This window comes from Eumetopias jubatus, unplaced genomic scaffold (genome assembly GCF_037043125.1).
Source record: "Eumetopias jubatus isolate StellerSeaLion01/CBP00866 unplaced genomic scaffold, mEumJub1_p1.0 scaffold_4, whole genome shotgun sequence".
Lineage (NCBI taxonomy): Eukaryota > Metazoa > Chordata > Mammalia > Carnivora > Otariidae > Eumetopias > Eumetopias jubatus.
In genome coordinates, this window is record NW_028274810.1 from 12,262,362 (window position 1) to 12,286,028 (window position 23,667).

At 44.7% G+C, this 23,667-nt stretch overlaps 1 protein-coding gene and 1 long non-coding RNA gene across 3 annotated transcripts in view; one reads left to right on the top strand and one right to left on the bottom strand.

Annotated features, from left to right (window-relative positions):
* Positions 1–7,682, top strand: part of SLC16A1 (solute carrier family 16 member 1) — a 43,388-nt gene extending 35,706 nt beyond the window's left edge. Inside the window, exons 4-5 of the mRNA XM_028102009.2 lie at positions 2,363–3,229; positions 5,744–7,682. Of these exons, the coding sequence (XP_027957810.1) occupies positions 2,363–3,229; positions 5,744–6,015 (1,139 nt within the window). The 3' untranslated portion in view covers positions 6,016–7,682. The remainder of the gene's footprint in view (positions 1–2,362; positions 3,230–5,743) is intronic.
* A 2,794-nt stretch (positions 7,683–10,476) lies between these two features.
* On the bottom strand, positions 10,477–20,059 carry LOC114207943 (uncharacterized). 2 transcript variants are annotated; one of them, XR_015767961.1, is made up of 4 exons: positions 19,898–20,059; positions 17,845–17,954; positions 11,834–11,882; positions 10,477–10,712 (listed from the first exon to the last, which is right to left on the bottom strand). It is a non-coding gene; the product is annotated as an uncharacterized LOC114207943 (long non-coding RNA). The 2 variants fall into 2 exon arrangements; XR_003608948.2 differs by lacking the exon at positions 19,898–20,059 and adding an exon at positions 18,939–19,167.
* Between the last annotated feature and the right edge of the window lie 3,608 nt (positions 20,060–23,667).

A 23,667-nucleotide genomic window follows, 5' to 3' on the forward strand; every position in this document is an offset into this window, starting at 1 on the left:
ATATTTACTTTTGATTCCCTTGCTTCAGGAGACATATCTAGAAAGATGTTACAGCTGATGTCAGAGAAATTACTGCCTCTGTTTCAGGTCTCACATTTAGGTCCTTAATCCATTTTGAGTTTATGACTGTATATGGTGTAAGATAGTGGTCCAGTGTCATTCTTTTGCATGTAGCTGTCCAGTTTTCCCACCACCATTTGTTAAGGATACTGTCTTCTTCCCATAGCATATTTTTGCCTCCTTTGTCAAAGATTAATTGACCATATAATCGTGGGTATATTTCTGGGCTTTCTATTCTGTTCCATTGATCTATGTGCCTGTTTTTGTGCTTGTATCATCCTGTTTTGATTACTACAGTTTTGTAATATACTTGAAATCTGGAATTTTGATACCTCCAGCTTTGTTCCCTTTTTTTTCAAGATTGCTTTGGCTATTTGGGCGTCTTTTGTAATTTCATACAAATTTTAGGGGTTATTTGTTCTAGTTCTATGAAAAATGCTGTTGGTAATTTGATAAGGATTGCATTTAATCTGCTTTGATCCATCTTTGGTTGGATCAAGATTGGATCCAATCTTTGATCCAAAGATTGCTTTGAGTAGTATGGCTATTTTAACAATACTTGTTCTTCCATTCCATGAGCATGGAATGCCTTTCCATTTATTATATTCTCTTAAACATATGTTCTCTTACATTTTAAATTTCTGAATGGAAGAAAACATTTTACATAAAATGAGAAGAAAGAAATATGAAACTCTGTTTGTTCCCACATGGTTAGTCAGTTTGTTCATTTGCTCTTTTAGTTCCTCAAATATTTATTAACAACCATGTATATGTCAAGCAATGTTCTAGATTTTGTTGGGAATAGAGCAACAACTAGGGCTAAATCATACTCTTTAATGGGAGGAAACAGATAATACTACTCGCAAATGTATGAAGAAATAGGAAAAATATCAGGTAGTGATAATGCTATACAAAGCCTCAAAATAAAATGTTCTGACAGGGAAGGACTGGGTAGTCTACAAAGGTAGGTCACTCTCAAGAGATGACCTTAACCAAGAGATTTGAGTAGCAACAGGGAACAAGCTTTGTTGAAAATTTAGGGGAACCTAAGCCCCAGGTCAACAGTGTGCTTATTGGCACAGGTGAGAATGGTCTGGTATGAGATGAGGAAGAGAGGTAAGGGCCAACATAAAGGTTATGGATGGGAAGCCATTAGCAGGCTTGAAAAGGGGGAGTGATCAGCCCTGATGTATTGGTTTAAGCCTCTGTGAATCACTTAAACATAAATAGTAGGGAGTTGGAGCAAGTGGGGGCCAGGGAGAGCATCTAGAAGTTATTTGAATATTTACTTTTACAGCACTGTTTATTGAACAATTCTACAGTAATTTAAAATTTCACTTTTACATTAAATCACATATCTATGTTAAATCATTTTACATTAAATCATATATATAACAAAATCAGGTATGTTCGTGGACTTTCTGTCCACTTTCAGTGATAAGTGTTTACCTATACTGAGTCAGAGCCACACTGTTGTAGTGATTGTAGCTTTTGGAAGTCCATTTAAGTATCTGTTAATGTTTGTCCCACTCCTCCAGTACCACCAAAAATTTTCTGGTTGACTCCCATGCATTCTATGTTTTAGAGTCATTTTACCTATTCCAAAATGAAATGCACTTACATTTCATTGGAATCACATTAAATTAATGCATTCATTTACGGGGTACTGATGATAATGCTGTGTTTTATTATCCAAAAACTGTTTGTGTGTGTGTGTGTGTGTGTGTGTGTGTGTGTGTGTGTGTTTGTGGTTTTTTAATTCTCTAACCCTTTAGGAAAGTTACACAATTATAGCGATTCTAAATTGCACATTTTTTTACTTTTTGGAGCGATTGTAAAAGGAATAATTTTGTATTGCATTTTCTGTTGTAAAATTTTGTCTCTAATTGTAACTATCTACTTAATGATCTTCTATTGTTACAGTGACTCCTCGGGTGATTCTGTTAAGACTAGACAAATAATATAAGCAACAATAATAAAAATAACATTTATTGAGTGCTTACTACATGCCAGGCACTCTTCTAAGTGTTTTACTCACGGTAGTGCTGTGTGCCCCTCTTACATATGAGGAAACACATGTGTCTGATATTACCAGCCAGTAAATAGTGATGCTGAGGTTTGAACCCACGTAGTCTGGTTCTAGATCCCATACTTTAAACCACTATACAGTATGTCCTGTAGTGGTGAGGATTTTTATCTCCTTTGTATTATTTATACTTCTCATTTTAATTTCTTTGTCTGGTTATGTAATTCCAAATATGTTTCTGACATTTATGTGGTTGTTTTTCTCCCTCTTCCCCAGGTCTTGGGCTTGCCTTCAACTTGAATCCTGCTCTGACCATGATTGGCAAGTATTTCTACAAGAGGCGACCTTTGGCAAATGGACTGGCCATGGCAGGCAGCCCTGTGTTCCTCTCCACTCTGGCCCCCCTCAATCAGGCTTTCTTTGGTATCTTTGGCTGGAGAGGGAGCTTCCTAATTCTTGGGGGCCTCCTATTAAACTGCTGTGTAGCTGGAGCCCTGATGCGTCCAATAGGGCCCCCACCAACAAGTGCAGGGAAAGATAGGTCTAAAGAATCCCTTCAGCAACCTGGAAAATCTGACGAAAAAAAGGGAGCAGGTGACGCAAATATAGATCTTATTGGAGGAAACCGCAAAGAAGAGAAACGATCGGTCTTCCAAACAATTAATAAATTCCTGGACTTATCTCTGTTCACACACAGAGGCTTTTTGCTATACCTGTCCGGAAACGTGCTCATGTTTTTTGGACTGTTTACCCCTTTGGTCTTTCTTAGTAATTATGGCAAGAGTCAACATTACTCTAGTGAGAAGTCTGCCTTCCTTCTTTCCATTCTGGCTTTTGTTGACATGGTAGCCAGACCTTCTATGGGACTTGTAGCCAACACCAAGTGGATAAGACCTCGAGTTCAGTATTTTTTTGCAGCTTCTATTGTTGCAAATGGAGTGTGTCATCTGCTAGCACCTTTATCCTCCAGCTACATTGGGTTCTGTGTCTATGCGGGATTCTTTGGATTTGCATTTGGGTGGCTCAGCTCAGTGTTGTTTGAAACACTGATGGACCTCGTTGGACCCCAGAGGTTCTCCAGCGCCGTGGGATTGGTGACCATTGTGGAATGCTGTCCAGTCCTCCTGGGGCCACCGCTTTTAGGTATAGTATGCCTTACTACCTCTTTGGTTCTGTTAACATGAAACAGGCACTAAAGATGGAAAAGGTGATAGAAAGCCAAGATTAGTAAGCTGCTTGGTGGCAGAAAGTATTTCTCATTTCTGTAGCCTCAGTGTTGGCACAATGTTTGGCACAGCATAATTGCTCAGATTCTTACAGAATTGATTACACTGAACCAACAACCTGAAAGGTGAATCAAATATTTTTACAAATGGCATTCTTTTTTTGAATTATGTTTTCTCTTCAAAAAACTTACTTGCTTCTGTGGTGTTACACGCAAACAATGAATCATGGAACACTACATCAAAAACTATGGTGATTAACATAACATAATAATAAAAAAATTAAACAAAAACAACAACAAAAAACCTTATGTGCTTGTTGTAGAAAAACATGTAAAATCCAACTCCATCGCTGATAATAGCTACCATGTAAGCTCATGGTTTACCAGGGACTGTTCTAACCATTTTCTATATCCTCTTATATCTCACAAGCCTATGAAATAGGACTGTTAGAGTTCCTACTTCATAAGAAATAGAAACTTTGAAAGGTTAAATAATTTGCCTTATATCACATGGCTAGTAAGTGAGTATATAATTTGGGAACTGTTTCCTAAGGTTATTAAATACTTCATTTTTTAAATTAATACCTCATTAGATAACATTAGTGAAAATATAATTTGGCCCTCCTTTTATTTTATTTATTTATTTGAGAGGATGAGAGAGAGAGAGAGAGCATGAGAAGGGGGTTGGGTCAGAGGGAGAAGCAGACTCCCTGCTGAGCAGGGAGCCCGATGCAGGACTCGATCCCGGGACTCCAGGATCATGACCTGAGCCGAAGGCAGTTGCTTAACCAACTGAGCCACCCAGGCGCCCTGGCCCTCCCTTTAGATGTATACGTCTTAGAAGTATGATTTGGCTAGTGAGTGAGGATACATTAAAGAAGTCCTACAGCTATCTTTTGATATTGTTCTCTTCCTCCCCATATCCAGTGATTGCCAAGTCTTGTCAGTTTTCATCTCCTAAATCTCTTTCTAATTGGTCCACTTTTCCATCACACCACCACCCTGTCCACAGCTCCTGTCTCCCATCTGGGCTACTCCATGAGCCTCCTGGCTGGTCTACCCATTTCCATTCTATCAGGACTTCAATCTGTTTTCTACTCTGCAGGCAAAATTTATCTGTGCAAATACAAACCTGATAGCCCAGCTGATTAGATCTTTCCAGTTGCTTCCCATTGTTCTCAGGGTGGAGATCAGATTCCCTAATGTGGCCTACGAGGCGCCCCCCAGCCTGGCCACCAATGTCTCCAGCCTCATTTCCCCTCACTCACCTTTTGTTCTCTCTGCTCCAGCAGCCCCGCCCTTCTTCCTTCCCTCTCACACCCCGCTTCCTCTCACCTGCCTTTGCACTTGCTGTTCCCTGGCCACAGCTTTCTCCCATGCCCTCCTCCTGGATAACTCCGATCCCCCTCTAGGTCTCTGCTTCATTTACACTTTGAGAGAAGCCTCCTGACCCTGCTTGCTGCTGCCAACCCCCTATTTTCTGCTTGCAAACCCTCCTTGTCAGGTTTGTGTAATTATTTGATTAACATTTCTCTTGTCCAGTGAACTGTGGAGGTTTTCTCCTCTGCTCTCCCTTATCCTCACGGCCAGTAGCCCAGTGCCTGGTGCATGCGTAGGCTCAGTAAGTTTGGCTGGGTGGCCAATGCCCTGAATTACAAAAGCACATGGAATCCTGTTTGAATTGGTTATATTCAGTCCTTCTCCGAGGTACAGAGTAGGGTTTTCCAGAGTTTATTCCTTAACATGCCAATTTGATGAGATGCTAATAAATTCTATCGTGAGGATTTCATGGTCAAAAAAATTTGGGGAACACCAAGTTTGATAGATTGCTCTACTAGAGGACCTTGCAAAACCTTTAATATGCTAATGCACGTGGTGACTCTTCACTGGAGGAGCCTAGGATGTGCCATTTCTTAAGTCTGACTTTGTACACAGTGAGCGTGATGACAGATGCTGCCTGTTGTGAGGGCTAAGCACTTAGGATGGTGGAAAGGTGTTGCTATTAGTTAATTCTGTAACTTGTCCCCAGGGCTGCTTTTTGGGAATGCTGATGTCAGCAAAAGAGCGTTGGTGGGAGACTGCAATTAGCTCTGGGGCCTGGGGCAAGACTCCTACATCTCCTTTGAGCAACAAATTTTTCCATTGTGAAGGGAGGATCTAGGTGATCTCTGGGTCTTTCCCCATTCCAACTGGCCAAGATTTCATTACTTTCAAGGTGCAAAAGTAACAGGATAGGTAAGGCCATCTAAAACCAAATGTGACATCATAAAAGATGAGATCATTGTTAGCAGTTCCTTTTTAGATGAAACGGTCATTTGTGGGCTCTCTGAGGATTGGTTGACATCTTCTTTCTGAGTGGATCCTTCAGCTCTCTTTGGGGAAGGTATACTTGTTTACTTTTGTCCACATAACTTTGTTTTGGATATCTTTAGGTCGTCTGAATGACATCTATGGAGACTACAAATACACCTACTGGGCATGTGGTGTGATCCTCATTATAGCAGGCATCTATCTCTTCATTGGCATGGGCATCAATTATCAACTTGTGGCAAAAGAGCAGAAAGCAGAGAATCAGCAGAAAAAGGAAAGTAAAGAGGAGGAGACCAGTGTGGATGCTGCTGAGAAGCCAAGAGAATATGCAGCAGAATCTGCAGAGCAGAAAGACACAGAAGGAAGTCCCAAAGAGGAGGAGAGTCCAGTCTAAACCTTTGGGGCCCAAGGGTCAGTGAAGCATCTGTGACCCAAGATCCTTGAAAATATCTACTGGCCTGTAATCCAGCAGTGGTGCTCAATGCCAACAGTGGACATGTGTGTGGGAATTGTACCAGGTGTTCAGTGATGGAAGTTCTGTTTTCACTCCTTACCAGCAGCCTGAATTAAAAATGCCATACCTTTGGGGAGGGAGTGGTTGGCAAAGAATGAGAGAAGGACGTAGTGTGGGGTTTTTTTTGTTTGTTTGTTTAAATCCTAGCTTTTAACAGTGTCCAGAAGATTTTAATATGTGCCTTAAGTTTTAGTCTTTAGAACTCTTTAGGGAGCCTTAACTTTTTAAACCATTCTGCTGAATTCATCTATTTTAAGTGTTATGTTATAAGGAAAAATAACAACTAACTTGTTTCTGACAAATCTAAAATTTAAAATTAATCTTGCTTCATTGTTATTTGTAATATACTGTCAGACATCACCACTGGAAGATTTATGAATAGAAATATTGGTTGGAAGTTGGGATTTTATAAAATCCTGACTAAAATATTTTCCTTGCATCAGTAGTTGCCTAGCATAGTGCCTGATAGCTATATATTTAGGAAATTTAAGGCATAAAACTTTGGAAACATCTTGGCTGTTCTAGACACATTGTACTCATCAGCACCCCTCTGGAATCTTTTCTTGGGATGCTAATATTATTAGTGCTTGAGAATTATTTCATTATAAAATTATAAAATTATTAAATTACTATTTTCCCTTTTCAAAGACAAAGTTTGAGTGGTTATAGACCATTGCCCCCTTTGAAATTACTTAGTATTTTTCACTATAAAAGTTAATTTTAAAATATGCAAAAGTATATATTTGTACCTCCTTAGTAAATACAACACATCTAATTAAATGTAGACAGATATTTCAAACATCAGCTGAATTCAGCTTCAGTTTTACCAAAACCTCAGTTAAACTGTGAGACTTAGAATTTTTTTGTTGTTGATTTTCCTGGAATTTTCCCCCATTGATTCATAGTGGTTCCATTTATATCTGTGTCTAGCTTAGAGCTGTGTGTGAGATACTCAATCTTTGTGTGCTTGTTTGTTCTTTTTTTTTTAAATGTTTGCTAATTAAAGAAAGCCAGAGTAATTTGGCCCCAGGCAAACCAGTAAGAATAAGATTGGGAGGGAAGGTGCTCCCTTTTCTTTTTCTGAGGAGGCCTGAAAAAAATTATGTTTTGCTTATAATTATTGGACACATTCTTACTACTCCACATAAAACTAAAGTATTGTGACCCTTTTTACTTACTTGAAAAGTAGAGAAATGAGTTTAGTATGAGGATAGGGAGGATGGACCAGAATGAAATCTGTAAATATTTTTTAACCTAATATCTTCTAAAATGCACAAGAAGATAATGATAGACACTCAATAAATTATATTCAGTGCATTTAAAAATATCATTGTAATTGACACAGTGAAGTATAGGTACAAAACCTTTTGTGTAAGAGGCTGGCTTTTCCAAATAAACTTCTTTTTTCCTTTTTTTTAAGAAATGCTTCTCCCTCCAAATGTTTATTTTCTTGAGAAAATATTACTGTGTCTTCATTTTCATTATCAAGATCCAATTTGGCCCTTGCTAATATTAAATCATTCAGCTTATGTGCTGTGGGAGCTGTGTATATGGCTTATTTTTACTTTTCTTCTTTCCTCCTTTTCTTAAAGGCAAGGAAGAGGGGAATTTTGAAATTACCTCTCTGAAAGCATCCAAAGCAGTTAACCTTAAGAACACAATGAAAATTCCCTTTCAATGCCTGAGTGTCATGGCAGATGGAGAAGGAATTTGAGGGGAGAAGCCTGCTGTGATTGTTGGCAGGCTTGGCTCCAGTTGGGACTCTGCTGTTTTCCATCGACCCAAGTCCATAATCTCTTTGTGCCTCTTTTCCCTGTCCATAAAAATGAGGATCACTGTCCAGGATTATTTTCTCCTGTAAGGGAGGAAAACCTTACCCTTCTTTCTAGGTTCTTTGGATGGCCTAATAATTAAATTGACATAAGACAGATAAGATAGGAGAAAAATTTAATTTCATACATAACGGGAACTTCACATAGACATGAGAGGGTCAAAAACAATCAGGCAACTAAGACTTACAAGCCATCCAAAGCTAAGGAGGGGTGGGTAGGGTCTGCGGCTTCAAAAGGAATAAAGACAATTTACAAGAAGATGGAAAGAGCAAATGTTTGTTTGGTAAACCATGCCATGCAGAGAAGTCTTGAGTTTAAAAAACAAAAAGGTAATACCACTCTTCCTGGTACAGGCTCCCTATCTGAATTCTTTTAGGCAATTACAGGTGAGGTAAAAAGCTCTTAAGTCTGTTAGGCATTGGCTGCCTTCAGCTCAAATACTCCACATGCCAAAGTGGCACATTTTGGGGCAGCCTTGTCCTGAACCCCCATCACTCCATCCCAGTTGTTGAGCTACGTCCATACCTAAGACCCTGCTTAGTCTTTGTTCAGTAGTTGAATCTTGTTAGTGAAGGGTTAAAAACTGTTTCAAAGCTGGAATTAAACCTTTTATTGCCCAGTGCAACCCTGACTTTTTCCCCCTGAAGAGGCAGCATTAAAGTATTTATTTAAGATTAGTTTTGGTAACAGCCAACACCAAAACCCAGTATAGGCCTACTCTGTGCCATCTGTTCCTTGTTATCAGTCAGTGAATTCTCCTTGTGTTGTAGGTTGTGTTCAACACCGGGAAGCAGCTGAGCTTTCTGATCCAGTCTATTGTCCTTTACTCCATGTGAGGACTGTTTTCTTCCAATTCACACAGTTTCAGTGGCTGCTTTGGAAACAAACGTACGCAAAGAGCACCTGCCTATCTTTGTTTTCTGTCCCACACCTTCCATAAGTCACAGAGAGAACATATACAGCTCTTAGGTAGTTGTAGGGCCTAAAAAGTCTTGTTTAAGAGCATACTCTGAAAAGGGTCCCCAGCCAAAGCTGGAAAATTAAGAAACTGGTACGTTGGTCAATGGCAGAAGATCATGGTGACAAGACTGTATTAACTAGTGTGCTATACTCCAGTCTGTTGAGAATTTAAATTATCTTATAAATAAGTAATTTCTACAAAATATTCAGGAAAGCATGATGGTAAAAACAAATTATGGAAAATTCAGAGGTGTTTTATCCCTGATTTAATCACGCAGATGACTAATCCTCTGAATTCTTGGGTTGTCTGAATTTAGTTTGTTTGTATCATAGATACATATGTCAATATTAATCCTGTATTTTAAAAAGGAAAAAATTTGTTAAAAGCCATTTAATATTTTTGTACCAGTGTTTGACTGTATTGAATTTCAGAATGATAAACTGGGTATTGGTTTGTATGAAAAACCTAAATGTCTGGGTTTTACCTAGAAAATGGTTCACAGTATAACAAACCTAATAATCAGGTGTGCACCCCCCTCTCCCTGTTTTGCTTGGAAAGATGAGGGAGGTGAACAGTAAATTTCCACCTTTGCAACATGGCTTGTCTTAATAATCAGGTCAGGCAGGCATTTGCCTAGAAGACATGAAGAAAGAGGTTAATGACAGACTTGTGTCAATATGAAAATTCTTTCAGTTCTTGACAGGAAGCGACAGTCCAGGCTTGCTTGGCTTGCCCAGATTTGAGCAATTAAGCCAAGTTACTTCAGAGGGTAGAAGCATTTAGAGGGTTTCAAGTACATCACTTCTGAAATGTGTTCTAGCTTTAGCATTTTAGATTCAGTCTCCCCTTTTTCCCCTCATCCAGTCTGGGCCATAGTGACAAAATCATTCAAATGACAGTGATTGGGAAAAGTACCCATGTGTATGTGTAGATTATCTTCTTGAGTTGAACAGCACTGATTTACTTCGTTTTGCTAACTTTGACCCTCACTTGCCTAGAGGAGACCGGGATAGCCAGCCGTGGGATTGCAGCCTGCTGCTCGCTTAACCACATAAGCTACCTGAATTCAAATTGAGGCTGTGTGCCCTCAACCAGGTTACCGAGCCTCCATAAGCATCAGGGTTTTTTCTTCTGTAAGGTGTTAATTAGTACCACCCCCCACCCCCCCAGGGTTATCAGGAAGGTTAGTTGATATGTGACAGCTTATGTTAAATAAGGGCTTCACGAATGTAAATACCTGACTATAAAAAAAAATCAAAGAAAATTAATACTTGGGGAAAAAATTGCTCTTCTAATTCCCAAGATGGATCATTACTTAGGATAGTTTGGAAGTGACTTTTAAAGATAATATTTAGCTAAATTTGATAATATTAGCTAAATAATATTAGCTAAATAAATATTAGCAAATTCCCAAATTTGACTGAACCTGGCTGGTTCAGTAAAAAGAGCATGCAACTCTCCATCTCAGGGTTTGAGTTCAAGCCCCATGTTGGGTGTAGAGCCTACTTGAAAAATAAAAAATAAAGAATATTAGCTAAATTATCACATTCTCCTTTTGATCAGATCCTCCTTTTATTCTTATAAATGTAATGGTCTTTCTTTGGTAAATGAATGGATGAAATGAACAATTGATGAGGTTGGGGCATACATGCCCAGCTCTTGCTCACAAGAGGGATATGAGTCCCAAAACCCTTGCTCCTGATGCTCTAATAGTACACCATCTTCAAGGAAGAGAGGCCCAACTAGCGGCAGATAAACATTTCCTCTCAATATTTGTGATGATTCTAAAAGAAGAAATATAACTAGTAACCAGTCATGATTAAAGTTGTCTGTCTCAGCAGTGTTCTTAAATGCAAATTGAAGACTTGAGAGGTCTTAATTTTTTTGTACTACGTTGATAATGTAGTGATAACATGATTTAAATTATAAATTACCACTTAGTGGCTGAATAAATTGGTATTTAACATACTGACAGCAATTTCATGATGTGTGTCAAGTGCCATGAGTTCACATCTTTCTAAGAATTCCAGATTTGGAATTGACAGAAGAAAAATGTCTGTCTTTAATCTTAAAGTGTATATCAGTAATTATTTAAATGAATGGTTATTATATCCTTGTGGTATAAACATGGCACGATGTTAAACAGAAAGGCAAAACACAAGGGGCACCTGGGTGGCTCAGTTGGTTAAGCGTCTGCCTTCGGCTCAGGTCACGATCCCAGGGTCCTGGGATTGAGCCCTGCATCAGGCTCCCTGCTCCGCGGGGAGCCTGCTTCCTCTGCCTGCCACTCCCCCTGCTTATGCTCTGGCTGTCTCTGACAAATAAATAAAATCTTTATATAAAAAAAAAACACAAACTACCATGATGCAAGTTCATATGTATATATACACATACACATGCACGGCAGGGGAAAGAACATATACAAATAGGCTTATTTTGTGACTGGTAAAATTAGAGGTGACTTTTTCTATATTTTTCCACATTCTAAATTTTCTTAATGTGATGGTAACTTTTACACTAAAAATACTTAATGTAGCACGTAATACTGGTTTACACAGGGAAAAAATAGTACAGTTAAGGGTTCTGGCAAGAAACATGACTCCTAAGAAAATGAAGCTGATGATTGTTTACAAGCAGGTTATTTTTTCCTGCTTCGAGAATTGCATGTGGTGAAAGGGTGGAGGATGAGACATGGAACTCAAGAGCACAGTGGTCTCAAGTCATGATTTTGCTGGTCTGGACCAGAACTGTGGAGCATGACTCCATGGGCCACCTGTGTCAGCCTGCGGTGCCCCCTCCCTGGAGATCGTGCTCCTGGGGACAGCATTCCTGTGGTTCCCCCTCAGATCATCATTTCGCTGCAAGTGAATGTTTAACTCAGAAAGCCAGAGCATTCAGCACTTACCCACATCACAGTGTTGCAGTCTTAAACATTATCTTACTGGAATCAGCATCTGAAAAAAATGCACTGATGTCACAAAAAGAATTTGCTTGCCTGCACCGCTCTCATTTATTTACCAGCAAGTATTTACTGGATTCTTAACTACGTCCCAAGCATTGTTCTAGGCTTTGAGAATCCAACCATGAGCAAAGCACAGTAGGTCTTCCCATGTATCCTATATTCTAGGAGCAGAAGACAGACAGTGAACATCAGGTTATAAGGAAAACAGTATTTTGGTGTGTTTTTAACATCTATGTGCTTATTTGCTGAATAGAGAAAACAGTGAACAAAATTTTGTTCCTGGCACCCACAGCTTCTAGTCTAATGGGAAGGACTGTGTAGTAAGTGTTGTGGGGGGGCAGGGCAGCACATGGAGAATTCTTTAACCATAAAAAGGACAAAAAGTATATTCTTGAGCAAGTTAATTTCTCTGAGCCTCTGGTAAAATAAACATAAAATTGTGAGGATTTAGTGTAAAATTACCCAGCATTCTGTGGAGTGTATAGTAGCATTACATTGAGCTCATAGTGTTAAAAATTAAATAGCAGGGCGCCTGGGTGGCTCAGTCAGTTGCGTGTCAGATATTGTCTCAGGTCGTGATCTCAGGGTCATGAGATGGGCTCTGCGAGGAGTCTGCTAAGGATTCTCTCCCTCTGCCCCTCCCCCGTGTGCTCTCTCAAATAAATCTTTCTATATATTTTTTTTAAGATTTTATTTATTTATTAGACAGCAAGAGAGGGAACACAAGCACGAGGAGTTGGGAGAGGGAGAAGCGGGCTTCCCGCCGAGCAGGGAGCCTGATGCAGGGCTCGATCCCAGGACCCTGGGACCATGACCTGAGAGCCTAAGGCAGACGCTTAACGACTGAGCCACCCAGGTGCCCCAATAAATCTTTTTAAAAAATAGTAAGTGTCAATTAAGTCATCAGCCAGAACAAGGAATAAAGAACGGCTGGTAACATCTGTATGGCTAATCAGAGTTTTCAAAGGCCTTTTGAGTATATGCTGTTCACCTGATTCATGCAAAATCCTGGGGAGGTAGGTATAATGAAGAATACTGACCCTTTAGTTGGGTCTTATCTGAGCAGGGCATCTCCCCTGCTGCAGAAGAGTGCAGAGCAAGACTGCAGACAGCTCAGCGGCTAGAGCTGAAGGTACTGGCTGGAAGTTTGGAGACCTCCAAGAGTGTAAGAGGCCGAATCCTGGGTAATCTTGGAACAGTGACCAGACCAATCACTCGGGCCCTGCACCAAAGTGAGTAAAATGGTCCTGCCCCCAGTGAATTCACAATCTAATTTAACAATCCTTTTCCTTGGCTTTGGAATTCATAATGTGATTTCTTCACTTGTGGATTTCCTTTCCTAATATGCTTTACTAATTCCAGAATTAAAAGTTTGCATTTCCTGAGCTTACTCTGGCCAGGTCCCAAGAGAAAGTGGCCAGCAGCCATTAAGAAGCCAGGAGGGGAACTGGGCTAGGATTAGAAATCACCTGGTGTGCTAACAATCTGTACATCAATAATTATCAAGAGAAGGTTTCTAATGGTTCTTGTCATTGTGATTTGTCTTTCTTTTCCTTTCTCATTGCTTCTTTCCCCCTTTTGAGACCAAAAGAGAAGGGCCTGGGTGCCTATCTGTCAGGCCCTCTTTATCTATGCTTCTCAAAGGAGAGCTTTACTTTTGATTAACAACTCTTCTCCTTTTAAATTCCAAGTACTATCTTGCTTCTCCAACGATGAGAATGAGCAAGAACTGGCCTGCAGTAGGTCAGGCAAGCACTTGGGAGGGTTCCTAAACTTCCACTCTTGCCCCAGCCCCTCCTTCCGTCTCCCCGTTCCTACCCCCACGTGCCTCATCAGCTGCCCAAATGTGTAGACTGAACTGCTTTCCTGTTTCTCCCTTCATTCCCTCCTTTGGTTCCCTGCCACAGGCTTAGCCTTTAACAGCCTCCCTACCTCTGTTCTCACCACCTCCAATCCAACCTCAACACTGCTGTCGAAATGATTTCTCTAAAAAGACCAAGTCTCTCAGCTGCTTTTATAATTTCAAATACAAGCAATAAAGATAAAAATAATAAAACTCATCTAACCGTGTCACTCCTCTGCTTAAAATTCTATAGCTTGAGGATAAAGTCCGATCTCAGCTTGACCCCCAGGTGCCCTTCTCAATCAGCGATCAGCACCCGTGTACTGCTCCAGTCTTATCTCCTGCCAGTCCGCAGCCGCACCCTGCTCTCCTGCCCAGCTGAATGTGTTACTAAAGCTGGCCCTAGTTTCCGACCTCCCGGCCTTCCTATGTGCTCACTTGTGTCTGGTAACCCCTCTCTCCTCTCTCTGCACCAACTCCTATTCATCCTTTGAAACTCAGTTCATGTCTCCTCTTACAGGAGGCCTTACTGATTCCCCAGTTCTTTTTTTTTGTTTTTAAGATTTTATTTATTTATTTGAGAGAGAGAGTGAGCAGTAGAGAGCAGGAACAGGGAGGAGAGGGAGAAGCAGGCTCCCTGGCGAGGAGAGAGCACGGTGCAGTACATGATCCCAGAACTCTGGGATCATGACCTGAACCGATGGCAGATGCCCAACCGACTGAGCCACCCAGGCGCCCCACCCCCAATTCATTTTAATTGTCCTTATGTGTACAGCACAGAGTATGGATCTGTGTCAAATCCCAGGCCTTGGGTACAAATTCCAAGTAGGCCACTTACTAATTCTGAGTCCTTAAGCAAGTTATTTAACCTCTAGGCCACAGTTTGTACAACCATAAAATGGAGAACTTACCTTATAGGGTTGCCACGAGGATTAAATACGGCCATGTCTATAAGACCCTTAGCATAGTACCTGAATAAATGCTCAGCAGGAATTACCACTATCTCTGTCCTAGATAGTTCTTCCCACTGCCAAAGAATAATTTTCAAAATGGTAAAATCATAGGGGCACCTGGGTGGCTCAGTTGTAAGTGTCTGACTCTTGATTTTGGCTCAGGTCATGATCTCAGGGTCCTGATATTGAGCCCCAGGTCAGGTTCTGCCCTCAGCAGGGAATCTGCTTGAGATTCTCTCCCCCTGTCTCTGCCCTTCCCCCGCTCACGTTTTTTCCCCCCCTCTCTCGCAAATAAATCTTATTTTTTTATTATTTTTTTAAGATTTTTATTTATTTGAGAGAGAGAGAGAGAAAGAATGAGAGACAGAGAGCACGAGAGGGAAGAGGGTCAGAGGGAGAAGCAGACCCCCTGCTGAGCAGGGAGCCCGATGCAGGACTCGATCCCGGGACTCCAGGATCATGACCTGAGCCGAAGGCAGTCGCTTAACCAACTGAGCCACCCAGGCGCCCTCGCAAATAAATCTTTTTTAAAAAAGGTAAAATCAGGAACACCAGGGCGCCTGGGTGGCTTAGTCGGTTAAGCGTTTGCCTTCAGCTCAGGTCATGATCCCAGGGTTCTGGGATCAAGCCCTGCATCGGGCTCCCTGCTCAGTGGGGAATTTGCTTCTCCCTCTCCCTCTGCCTGCTGCTCCCCCTTCTTGTGTTCTCTCTCTCTCTGTCAAATAAATAAAATATTTTTTAAAAATAAAAAAATAAAATAAATTCAGGGATGCCTAGGTTGCTCAGTCAGTTAAAGTGTCTGACTCTTGGTTTCAGCTCAGGTCATGATCTCAGGGTCGTGGGATCGAGCCCCATGTAGGGCTCTGTGCTGGGCAGGGAGCCTGCTCCTCCTTCTCCCTCTGCTCCTCTCCCAGCTTGCACTCTCTCTCTCTCCTCTCAAATCTAAAAAAAAATGGTAAAATCTTAACTCTCGTACAGATATAAAAATACATGTTTATATAAGTCATTAAGGAGGGAAGCAGTAAGATTTTACAACTGTTTCAATTGAGAAGTGGATTTATGGAGATTTCTCTACTGGACAGAATGCATTTGCACTGCCATCAACAGGAGCAACTTGCACTGTACACCAGACAGGGAGCATCTGTACTGCTTTCAGCCCTCTACAGGTTAGCTTCCATCTCCGCAGAGCTGTAATATAGCCCAGCAGAAGACAGACAGATGTGGAGATCCCTATAGAGCCAGAGAGCCCGGAACCCTAGAAAACTCACAGCCTTCCATTGACAGAACACCCAGGAATCCTTTGCCCATTTGTAAAACCTAACAATTTTTCCTCGCATAATAGTGCACAGCACTCATCAGTTTGCCTTTCTAGACCCTACCAGCTGTGAGCTGCTTGAGATGAGAGGAAACAACACGCAAACTCATCGATCCATTTTGATTTTAGGGGCTGGAGAAATTTCTGCAGGAGGTGACATTTGAGCTGGGTAGAGAAAGGGAAGGCTACATTTCTGCTGGAGAAGAGCATCCAGAGAGCTGTGTTGGGGCCAGGGAAGAAGCAACTGGCAAGCAGGTGTTAAACACAGACTGTGCCAGGCCCTGGGCTAGGCTAGGAAGATAGAGAAATGAGGCCTGCTCTCTGCTTTCAAGAAGCACTCAGTCTATTGTGGGAAATAAAAGGAAATCAAGGCTTACGACATAGTGTGATGAGGGCCCTGAAAGTCCAGATGCCAAAGTTAGAAACTCAAGGGAACTGCTCACAATGTTGCCCAAGCCCAGGTTTGATGAAAGGCAAAACACAGGAGATCCCTGTGAGGCTCTGCGTGGCCTCAGAGAAATCAATGAAGAAGTGTCTGTTCTACACCCATAGTCAGACCCCTTCCTCTTCCTACCTGTGGCTGGACATTTGTTGCCAGATGGGTGGCTGTGGAAGAATCTGAGTTCCCTCAAATCTCTGGGAATGGAAGTCCTTATTATGGGCAGGGGTAACCCTGAAGCATTCCCCAAGTCTTACTTAGGGAACTAGCTCATTTAAAGTCATTGCAGGGGCGACCGGGTGGCTCAGTCGGTTAAGTTTCTGACTTTTGGTTCCATCTCTGGTCATGATCTAAGGGTCATGGGATTGAGCCCCGCATCGGGCTCCACACTCAGCGGAGAGTCTGCTTGAGATTCTTTCCCTCTGTGCCCCCCCACCACTCACACATGCACGTGCTCTCTCTTTCACTCTCAAATAATCAATAAATCTTCAAAAAAAAAAAAGTCATTGCAAAGAAAACGGTACTCACCAGCTGAAAGGCAGTATGTTGAAAGGGGGATAATCAACAAGGAAACTCAGGAAAATGTGTTCTCCCCTAGAATTTAAGCTCTGTGAGGCAGGGAGTATCTGAATATGCTTATTATCTGATAGGACTCATTTGTTGAATATATAAAAAGAAAGGATGAATGAATGGGGGCTCCAGAGAAGGACCTGTTCAGGGAGACGAAACTGGCAGATTGGCTGTCCTGCTCAGTGCCCTCAGATGTAGTCAGTCAAAGACTGGCCTCATTTAAATACTTGAAGCACCAGCCAACTCCTTGGATTTACTTTTCTCCTCACCAGACAACGCTCTGGCCGCTTCTATAGTTTTAGCTGCCTAATAGGAAATGATATACATAGCATATTGGCAGGAACAGTCAGTCTGAGTGCCTGCCATACTCTCCCTCTGAATTCTGGTATAAACCTGAGCCTCCAATGTCCGTCAGACTCCCAAGCTCCATTCAACCCTAGGACACCAACAAGACCAAACCATTCTAAGTTCACCAAGGCGGTCCCGCCCAAGTGAGCCTCCCGCCCCACGGGCCTGGCAACACCTCCACCATAACATCCACCTCTTTTGATTTTGACCTGATCACTGAAATGTTTCTCCCAACACTGCGGATCTGCTCCAACCACGGGAGGTGACCAACAGGGTCTCTCTTAGCAGCCTGGCTCTCTTAGCAGCCTCCCTGCCTCACACATCCCATCTGGATCAGCCCGGGCCTCTGGGACAGTCCCCAGGACCCTGCCTCCCTTGTGCTGCCTTCTCAGGAGGGGCAGACACCCGGAGCACCTGCTCGGGACCCACCATGGCAGTTAGGCCTGCGAGCCCACCCAGCCACCTCCCGCACCTGCTACACCTCACCCCATTTCCACCGAGGCTAGGTGGTGTGGTGGCTCTGGCCTCAGAGCCCGGCTCCAGCACTGCCTGGCCATGTGGCTCTGGGAAGGTCACTTCTGCCCCGGTCCCCTCATCTGCAAAAGAAGGGTAACAAGGGTTGTATCAGCCAGAGTTCCGTGCAGAAATCCGAACACTGGGGTATTTGGGGCAGAAAGTGATTCACCCAGGGGCTTAGGTGCTTGGGGGATGGTCAGGGTGGCTGGATGGGGGAGGGGAGGAGGGTAGGCTGAGGCTTGAGAGGATCTGCCCCTGCCCCGGAGCCTCCGGAGCTGGGGGCATCTGGAGCCACAGGGCTGTGAGCAGGGATGGGACTGCGCCCAGGACACCAGTGCAGGAAAAGACGCAGGTCTGCATGACCCTGTGTGTCAGGAGGGAGCAGCCAAAGCCCAGGAAGGCGGCCTCTGGCTCCCTTCCACCTTCTGAGTCCCAGGTGAGGGCCGAGTGCCGGCTCACAGCGGACACCCACACTCTGGAAGGAGGCAGCCTGGGAAATACAGCTGTAGCTTTCTGCCTGCAAAGGACAGGAAATAGTGGGGAAGGGGCCTTGGGTGCTCCTCGGCCACAAGAGGGTTAACCACAACTGGGTTTGTGCCTGGAGAGAGCTCACCACACCACCCCCCCCCCAAAGGCACACAGCAGGTGCTGAAGGAAGGCGGTTCTGGGGAGGGTTCTGGGGAGGCTCCGGTGGTGGTGACAGCCAGCTCCAGGCCAGGCCCCAGGAGATACCACAGCGAACAAGACAGAGCCCGACCCTGAAGAAGGGCTGACCCTCCAGGGCCAGCAGAGACTGGAATCATCAAGGAATGTGGCTGGTGTAACAGTGTGTCTGTCCTAAAAGCCTGGGGAGCACAGGGAGCTGAGAGCAGAGGGGGCGCACCTGTACCAGTGTGGGGGTGGGGCGCAGAATGGTAAGAGCCAGCTTTCCAGTAGTATAGAGTCTAATACAAGGCTGGAAGGGAAAACTACAAATTAACCAGATTAAGCAGGAAGAAACAAAGGGTGTGTGTGTGTGTGACAATGCTAATTTCCACTTCAGGGGCGCACATACATATACAAACCCCTGCAAGATGCTTGGCATTTTCCACAAGTAGACAGTTCAGTCCGAGAGTGATGAGTGAGGGTAGTGGGGTAAGAAATGAAGCTGGAGAGGAATGCAGGGGTGTGGAGATCTCCAGGGGCTTCCACAGCATTTTGAAGAATTTAAGCTTTATCCTGTGGGCAATGGGAAGCCATGGTAGGTATTTAAGCAGGGACAAGAGTCATCGTTCTGGTTTTTCAAAATCACTTTGCTGCAGTCTGTGGAATCGGTTGGAGAGGGCAGGACTGCAGGTGAGGTTGTCAACAATGACACTGCAGCAGCCTGGGCCGGAACTAAGGCATGCCTAGAAGAGGACAGGGAAAAGAGAGCAGACTGCTGGGAGTTTAGGAGGAGGCAGAGTGCACAGGAGGGGGTGGGGGTGGGAGCAGGGAGAAACCTGGGGTGGCTGCCAGGTTTCATGACCAGATATACCTGGAAGGGTGGGGCCCCCACCAGCTCCTGGCACTGGATCCTGGGGTGGTGCCCACCCACAGTCTCCCTGCCTCTGGACTGAGTTCACAGAAAGCTTCTTCCCTCCCGTGAACCTTATGGCCTACATGCAATTCAATTCCACCAACATTTATTAAGCAGTTCTTATGTGCCAGGAACCAGGGAAGCTTCTCCCCTTCTCACCTAAGGGAATTTGAACTGGATGACTGAGAGGCTTTGGAGCAGGGATGGGGGGCTGAGGGTGGCCAGGGAGAGGCTGTGGACACAGAGCCTACATTCAGGCCTTCTCTCCTCTCCCTATGTAGGAGGGCCCTGACCTATGACCTCTCACCCCCATGACTGAAAGGTACAAAGGGCATCAGCAGAGCCTTAGACAAAGCCCCTGGGCCCCAACCTCTGCTGGAACAGGCACCCATCCCTAGTCTCTTTCTGCTTTTAGAGTTCTGCATTCCTTCTGCTGTGAGATCCCAGATGAAAGGAGAGACCCACCTGCATGTTCACCCCGAAGACTTACGGTCTGCCATCCAATAGATGCACTCCTTGGAACCAAGGCATTTCCCCCGAGGCTGTCAACAGGAAGACAGCAGCCGATTACTTACTGCCTGGCTGATAATCGTAACTTCTTACCACTATCACAGTAGTGCAGGCCAATTATAGGAGCCTAGAAGGGAGGCCTGCTTTTTTAGAAAGGTGAGCGGCCTGGAGTCATCCCCTGGGGGGCTGGGCCCTGGAAAAGAATGCCAGTAAATAGCACTTTCTGTTCCGGAAATACTCCACATTCCTGATTTCTGAATCTCCATAACTCTGTGAGATCATTATTGTTGCCACTTTGTAGATGATGAAACTAAGGTTCAGTTAGAACCTTAGAGAAATTTGCTCATTTAGGGTCACATGGCTACTAAGTGGCTGAACTAGACTTTTAACCAACCCAGACCTGATACTAAGGCCTTCTTCCAAATGACTACAGGGTAACAAAGCCTTGCTCCCTGGAACCCCTGCTCCGTGTCAGGTCCTGCTACTCCCTCGAGTAGTCACGTTCCAGGAAGATGTTCTCTCACATCTTTCTCATGGTTGTTTGCCTGGTCCTGGGAATCGAAGCTCCTGGAAAAGATGAAGTGTACAGAACAAGGACAGCAGGGATTGTCGGATGGGAGGCCCTGGGAGGCTCTGCTCTTCTTCACCCCTCCCCAGCAGGGGGTCTCCTAGGCACTGCAAAGTCCTGCTTTTGTCGCCAGCCTGTTTCAGGACCCTAAGGACTCCTAAGGCTTGCTATTCTCCTACTCTGGCTCTGAGAAGCCTCAGGACCTCCTCATCCTCCTGCTCTGGGACACTGTCCAGGGCCTCAGCCTACCGGCCTGAGCCTCCCACCCTGGGTTTAATTTCCACTAACCCTAATGCTCTCCAAATCCCCAGCTGAGACGCCAGGCCAGGGTACAGCCTGCAGAGCTTATTCATGTGCAGTAGCTGCCCAGTGCCCACGGCGGGGGGTGGGGGAAGCCTCTAGGCTCCTGGGAGCTGTGTCCCATGTAGGAGCGGAAAAATAATTTTTCCTATACCCTTCTGAGTTCTTGACTGACACCCCTGTAATAAAAGACAGATTAACATGAGAAATACAAACCAAAGTTTATTCACATGTGTACCTCCTATATATATTTGAGATAAGAGGAAAAACAGTCAATCCTCCCAGGGGCCTAACTCAGCGGCCGCAACAACATCTTCAGCTAAAGAACAAAAGGCGGGGGTGGTGGGGTGAGGTCTGAACCGGAGGTTACCTGGAAAAGCAGGGTAAACAAGGGTAAAGCTTCTTAGGCAGATTTAAATCACTGCTCTCTCCATTGGGTAAGAGTCTCTTGTGACTGAGAGTCAGCTTCTCTTCCTACTACAGAGAGGGAAACACCCTTACAAATGAATATTTCCTCTACAAATGTTAAGTTTCCCTTTCAAAAGAGTAATTTCTACTATTTTCAAGAGCTTCTCCGGTGTCTGTATTTTGTCACAACAATCAGCTCAAAATAAGCCTTATGATCAAGGGCATATTTGGGGGTGGCATATTCCACCACACTTCACTCCCCCTTCCAAACCTGGGCTCCCTGCCATGGCCCGAGGCAGCTTTCAGGAGAAAAAAATGTTCTGGTCAAAGTGAGACCAGTGGTGTTTCTTAGGTCACAGGACCTCTGCTGGACTATGCCCCTGGGCACATCTTGGTGGCACCAGCTCCCTGAGTCGCAGCCCAGGACCGGGCAGCCGCGGTGCATCACAGCCTTTGCTGGGTGATGAGAAGGCTGGGGATGGGGGATGGGGGGTGGGGATGGGGGGTGGGGTGGGGGGTTGCAAGCCCCTAGGGAAGCTCTCCCTATCCATCCCGCTGCGCCAGGCTGAGGGAGGCGCCGGCCACCTCCGGCCAGTCACCTCTCGCCGCGGCCAGACCCTCCGCGGACCCCGACGGGGGGGAGGCGCCGAGTCCACTTGGGCTGCTCCTTGCTTCAGGTTCCGCTCCTCGTTACAGCCCTCGGCCGGCAGGAACTGCCCCTCCCCACGCCCCCTCCCACCCTCCACGGCATCCCCGGGGAAACCTCCACACCCACACCCCTACCTACAGCACACACCCCGATCAACAAACATTCCCCTCCCCCACGCAGGCAGCCCCGACACATGCGCGCCGACTCCTCAGGCCTGGAAGCCGGCACCGCGCGACCAGTTGTCCGGGGGACCTCACACGGCCCTTCTTCAAGGGTGACCACACGAGGAACCTGGAGAGGGGGCCGGTCTGGGGGCAGACAGGACTCCCTCCGTCCCCTACTCCCCGCTGCCCCTCGCCCCGCAGAAGGCGCCCTCCCCGGCCCCCCTCGGGTCCAGCGCCCCAGGCTGGATGCGGCAGCGCGGGGCGCCCTCGTGTGGCCGGAAGCGGCGCTGCAGCTCCCCGCCGTCGTCCTCCTCCCGCGCCGGCGCGCTGCTGGCTGAGGAGCTCCGGGCCGAGCCCCGGGCTGAGCTGCCCCCCAGGAGCCCCGCTGCGCCCCCGCCCGCGCCCACTGCTCCCCCGGGGCCGGCGCCCAAGCTGCACGCCCTCCTCTTTCACCCCTGAAGATTTTCTCCCTGTATCTTCCAAGTCAATATTCGTGTATGTCAAAAGACAATTTAACAAAATGTTAGCTCTAAAACATAATATAGTTATTATCCGGGAACCTGCCACCTGACAAGAGAGCTGAATCATTTAGAAAGTTGCACCTTCCTTTGTGTTCCTCTTCACTGACCCTAATTTCATGTTTTCTCTTGCTTTTTGTTTCCATTTTTTTTTAGTGTGGTAAAATACATATAAAATATGATGTACAGTTCTGAAGTATTAAATACATTCAGAAGGTTGTGCAAGCATCACCACCATCCGTCTCCAGAACTTCTTTTCCTCCTGGCAAACTGAAACTCTGTACCCATTACATAACACCTCCCCATTCTTCCCTCCCCCAGCCATGGGCAACCCCCATTCTGTTTTCTGTCTCTATGCACCTGACTAGGTCTCTTATCTCAGTGGAATCACGCAGTTTTTGTCTTTTTGTGACTGTCATATATCACTTAGCATAATGTCCTTAAGGTTCATCTATGTTGTAGCATGTGTCAGAACGTCTTTCCTTTTTAAGGCTGAATAATATTCCATTGTGTGTATATCCCATTATACATTTTCTTATCCATTCACCCATCCATGGACACTTGGGTTGCTTCTACATTTTAGCTATTATGAATAATATTTCTATGAACATGTGTATATAAATATTTCTTTTGAGACCCTGCTTTCAGTTCTTCTGGCTGTGTATCCAGAAGCAGAATAGCTGGGTCATAAGGTAATTCTATTTTTTATTTTTTTGAGGACCCACCATATTGTTTTCCACAGTGGCTGCACCATTTTACACTCCCACCAACAGTGCACAAAGGTTCTCATTTTTAAAAATATTTTATTTATTTATTTATTTGAGATAGAGAGAGCACAAGCAGGGGGAGGGGCAGAGGGAGAGGGAGAAGCAGACTCCCTTCCAAGCAGGGAGTGGGATGCGGGGCTCTATCCCAGGACCCCGGGATCATGATCTGAGCCAAAGGCAGACACTTAACCAGCTGAGCCACCCAGGCGCCCCTCTTTTTTTTTTTTTAAGTAAGCTCTATGCCCAACGTGAACTCAAAACCCCAAGATCAAGAGTGCAAGCCAGCTGCCCCAAGGGTTTTAACTTTCCCACATCCTTTCCAACACTGGTTGTTTTTTGGTTTTGTTTCTT